Genomic DNA, 4776 nt, shown 5'->3' on the forward strand with positions numbered 1-4776 from the left:
TAAAAATTAAAACCATTTAGACTTACCGTGTGCCAAGCTCCACGCCAAGTCGTTTTCAAAAACTTTCTCTTTTCTTTTCTCCAATGATCCCATTAGAACAGCCCTTTCTACAGATAGAGAAATTGACACTTGGAGAATTTAAGTCATCTTCTCAAGGTCGTGCAACTAGCAAGCATCAGAGCTGACTGCAGGGCCCAGGACCTTACCACCGACGTGGTCGGCTTCTGTAGGAAAGTGAAACCCTCCCTGCTCCACCCACAGGAGGCCCCTCCCCATAGGTGAGATGGATGCTGTTTAACTGGAACCACGTGGAGCCCTCCTCCCGCCCCTGGACCCAATAGGAAGTGGAGGGGTAATAAAGAGACAGGATCGAAGACCTCTCCGCAGCCTCGCAATCTCGAGAAGCGAGAGAGCTGGGCTCCCGCTTTGAAAGTGAGTGTAAAGAAAATGCTCGAAGGAGCAGTATCTTTCCTCTTTCCACCTGATTCTGTGAAATACCCCAGGGCCGCATCTGTGTTTGAAACTGGTGCTGGGGAGAGAGCAGCCTTACATATGGACTTGAGGGTGGGCTCAGAAGCTGGGACTGGGGTCTCTACCCCCTGATGTTCGAAGCTCTAAACTTGAGCTGGGCCACAGGTTTTTAGTTTCTCCGTGACGGCTCCACAGCTGGTTCCTGCAAGGCCTGGGGGCCTGGGCGCCTGGAGCCTGGGCTCCGGGGAGGATGAAGGCTGGGGGCGTCCTGTTTCCCAAGGGGTTGGTGCTTGAGGCAGGATGTGCTTCTGCCTTCTGTTTCTCTTTCCACTGTCTCCCTTTATGAGAACTCCCCGGGACAGAGTTGGAAACAGTGCACAACAGACACCAAGGGAAAAGCCAGCCTCCTCGTTCCTGCCTTGGAGATCCGGCTTTGGGTGTGGAAGACAGCTGACTCACTCGCGGCACGCCCCTGGCTCTGAGATGCCAAGAAGGCCGCTGGTCCCCTGCTTGCCCCAGCCTCGTGCTCAGGCTGGGCTTGAGATGGGCTGAGGCTGGTGGAGGCTCTCGGGGAAAGGACTCGGCCAGAGGGAACTGGGGAGGCAACCAGCTGCTTGAGGAGCTGTGGGCCCTCAGAGGGGCCAGAGTTAGGGTTAGGGGAGGCACTCTATGGGGTAAGGCCCTGTGTAGAGTCTGGTTACTGAGCATCTGTTTAGTTACTCACCCAGGTTCAAAGCTCTGAATTCCCAGCCCATGTATCACGGAGATAGAAAGGCTGCCTCTGAGGAGAAGGGCCAGGAAAAGTTCCCCCGGGAAAGCTGGAACCATTTTACCCCCAACCCTCCCTCACCTCGGGGCTGGTCTCCTCCCTGCCCTGTCCTCAGTTTCTGCATCTGTATGTCACTGGGGATGAGCGGCAGACCTTACCAGACGTTTTATGCTGCTGCCTCAGATAACGGTCCTAGAAGCAGCCAGAGGCTCATGGTCGCTTGAGGGAGGCTTGGAGTCCATGCCTGCTCCCGGGGATGATGCAGGGAGTGAGCTGACGTGTCCTCTCCATCACTTCAGCAGGCCATGAGGTGGTGGCGGCAGCTTCTGCTGTGGCTGTGGGCAGTCCCGCCCACGTGGGCCGGGCACGCGCGGCTCAATGTCTGCGTGAACGCCAAGCCCCACAAGCGAGAGCCTAGCCCTGAGGACAAGCTCTACGAGGAGGTATGGAGGCAGACCTGGTGTTGGGGAGAGGTGGGGGGTGCTGCTTCCACAGATCGAGGAAGGAACACAAAGGCCAAGATGGTATCTGAACCTGCATCAACCCTGACCCACTTAGTTCCCTAGGCTAGCATTTGGGCAAAGGCCACTGGATGGGGACTATGATCTGAGACCATAATGGCTGAGTGATTCAAAGGTTCCATCCCTGAGCTTCCCGGCCACTGAGGGAGCAGATGGGGATCCTGGAGGCCCATCAAGTTTCAGCCTAAATTCCAACAAGCCAGGTCCCCTCCTCTGCCCTGCCACCAACAGCTCCTGGGGAAACATGAGACTTAAGGACCCGTCCCCAAGCTTCTAAAGGCAATTGGCAGTGACGAGGGAGGAAGAGCAGAGCTGGCATGTATACCTGAGCTCTTCTCAGCTGCGGGTGCCCTCCCCCTGTGCAACCCCACATTCCGTGGGTTTCATGAGGCTTCCCTGCTGCCCCTCAGGTGCTGAGACCCTGGAAGCCTTGTTCTGGGGGACTGCGCAGCTTGTGGCAGGGAGACCGGTGCGCAGGTGCCCTTTGGGTGTGAATATTGACAAATGACCGACATTCCTTCCATCCAGCGGTTGCTGGCCTATGTGCATCCCACTGACCCAGGACTTCTTCTCGGGGACGTTTTTCCCTTTCTAGCCTAGACACTCGTCAGCCCCCAGCCCTTACTCCCATGCCTTCGGCTTCTTCCTTTGCCTTCAGTGCCGCCCCTGGAAGGACAATGCCTGCTGCACGGCCACCACAAGCTGGGAAGCCCACCTGGATGTGTCCCTGCTCTACAACTTCAGCTTGGTTCACTGCGGGTTGCTGATGCCGGACTGTGAGAAGCATTTCCTCCAGGCCATCTGCTTCTACGAGTGTTCCCCCAACCTGGGGCCCTGGATCCAGCAGGTGCAAAGAAGTGGGCAGGTGGAGGGAGGGGGCATGTTCATCAATGCCCTATTCCCGAGTCTGAGCTCCAGGATGCTAGCGGGGACAGCAGGTGCTGGCCCCCTCCAGACAAGAGCAGAGTCAGAGGCCACTGCTGGGGGAAAGGGATGGAGAGGAAGCCGCCCCTGGCCCTGGAGAACGGCATTGGAAGGAGAGTGGTCACGTGAGAACAGTAGGATGAAGGGGTTATTTAAGTCACATCCTCTGTTGGCAGGAACAGAGCTAGGTGCAAACCCGCCCTTAGCCTCATTATTCTCATTTGTAAAATAACACTTAGTGACTTGATAAGAGATATGTTCAGATGGTACCTGACCCAAGGCCCACTGCAGCTATTGAGAGTCTTCAAATCGCTGCTGTTAGTATCTTGCCTCTTACTCTGCGTGCACACAGGTGGACCCGAGGGGGCAGGGAGAGCGGATCCTGGACGTGCCCCTCTGTTGGGAAGACTGTGAGCAGTGGTGGGCTGACTGCCGCACGTCCTACACCTGCAAATCCAACTGGCACGGCAGCTGGACCTGGAGTCGGGGTGAGAGATGCTCAGCTGGGCCGGGGAGCCCCCCCCCCCAACCCACGGGCAGGTGCAAAGCCCCCTGGGGTAAATGCTGGGGAGACGAGGATGGGAGTGGTGGGTGGTAAATTGTCTGTGCCTTGATCCCCTTAGGGAAGCACCGCTGTCCTGAAAAGGCCCCCTGCCACCCTTTCCTGCATTACTTCCCCACCCCAGCTGACCTGTGCGAGAAGATTTGGAGCAACTCCTTCAAGGCGAGCCCTGAGCGCAGGAACAGCGGGCGATGTCTGCAGAAGTGGTTTGAGCCCGCTCGGGGCAACCCCAACGCAGCCGTGGCCCGCCTCTTCGCCAGCCCTGCCCCATCCTGCGAGCTCTCCTACACGCTCGGGGCCTTCTCTCTGTTCCTGTCTCTCCTCTCCTGAGCCCCTGCCTCCTTCCACACTCACTCCTGTGCTCCCCAAGCTGTGGACCAGGCAGGGTCATGGTAGCCTCCTTCCTCCAGACCCTTCTTAAATGGAACAGCACTGGCTGGGGGTCAGTGGGACACTGAGGCTGCAGGGGGCTGGTGCCTGAGCCTGGCACCTGAGCCTGGCACATTTGGTTCTGCTCTGCTCTGCCTTTCTGGCCCAGAAGGCAGCTGGAGGCTGGGAGCGCACCGGTGACCATCCCCTCCTACCTTAAGGATGGGGGGGGGGGGGGCTCTGACATGGGACTCCAGGCCCTTCTCTTCCAGTGCACGCCCACCCCCAACCTGGCAGAGCTGATGGTGACAGCCCTGGCCTCGTGTCCCATGATGGTGCCCCCAGCAAAACAGCACCGGACCTTTCCTGTCTGCGTGACCTGTCCTGTCCTGGCTTTAGGTCAGGGGGTTGGGCTGCGTGATGCAGGAGCCGGTCTGCCTCTGACACTGAGGTCTCCAAGTTGCTTGTTACTTTCCTGGTCAAAATAGACTTCTTAACACGCGCGGGGACTCTCATCATGTCCTCACGACACCTCTCTGGTGGGAGCACTTACTTTTAACACCCCCTTTTTTTTCACCATACAAAAGACCTCAAACCAGGGCAACCACAGGGATACCAAGATTGAAGCAGCTGCCTGGCTTGCTTTTGGCTCTCCCTTTTCTTTTAACCCCAGCATCACAACACACTGGTCTGGAATTCTGGAAGCCCAAGTTCTAATGTCTTTAACCACTTTCTGTAATGGCTTTTGGTAAGTCCTTCCACCTTCAGTGTAGATGGTCGTGGCTTCCCCGTCCACGGAGAGTGATGAGAAAGTTGGACCAGATGATTTTAACTTAGAAAAAAGGAAAAATTTTAACCCGTTTGCTGGGATCCAGTCTGGGCTTCTTGGGCAGTGCCAGGTCCTGAAGCCCGAGGCGGAAGAGTCAGAACTGAACCAGAGACGGGACGCCGAGGTGGCCTTCAACATCCTTCCTGTAAGGAAACTGGCAGCCGACACACCGCCTCAACCTCCAGGAGCTCGAAGCCCAGCGACTTCCCAGGATAGACGGTGCCTCCCCACAACTTTTCTTGGATGAAGAGAGGCTTCTAGTATGTCTGCAGTTGAGTTGATCAGCATTTTTTTTTTTTTAACAGTTCCTCATTCTTGCCAGACGCCAGCC

At 56.8% G+C, this 4776-nt stretch overlaps 1 protein-coding gene across 1 annotated transcript; it reads left to right on the forward strand.

The window, feature by feature from the left end:
• Window positions 1-1498: 1498 nt before the first annotated feature.
• On the forward strand, window positions 1499-3611 carry IZUMO1R (IZUMO1 receptor, JUNO). Its single transcript, XM_031459388.2, has 4 exons — window positions 1499-1683; window positions 2420-2608; window positions 3038-3173; window positions 3309-3611. The coding sequence occupies exons 1-4, from the start codon at window positions 1546-1548 to the stop codon at window positions 3575-3577; spliced, it is 732 nt and encodes a 243-aa protein (XP_031315248.1). The 5' UTR covers window positions 1499-1545; the 3' UTR covers window positions 3578-3611.
• The last annotated feature ends 1165 nt before the right edge of the window (window positions 3612-4776 follow it).

This window comes from Camelus dromedarius, chromosome 12 (genome assembly GCF_036321535.1).
Source record: "Camelus dromedarius isolate mCamDro1 chromosome 12, mCamDro1.pat, whole genome shotgun sequence".
Taxonomy (NCBI): Eukaryota; Metazoa; Chordata; class Mammalia; order Artiodactyla; family Camelidae; genus Camelus; species Camelus dromedarius.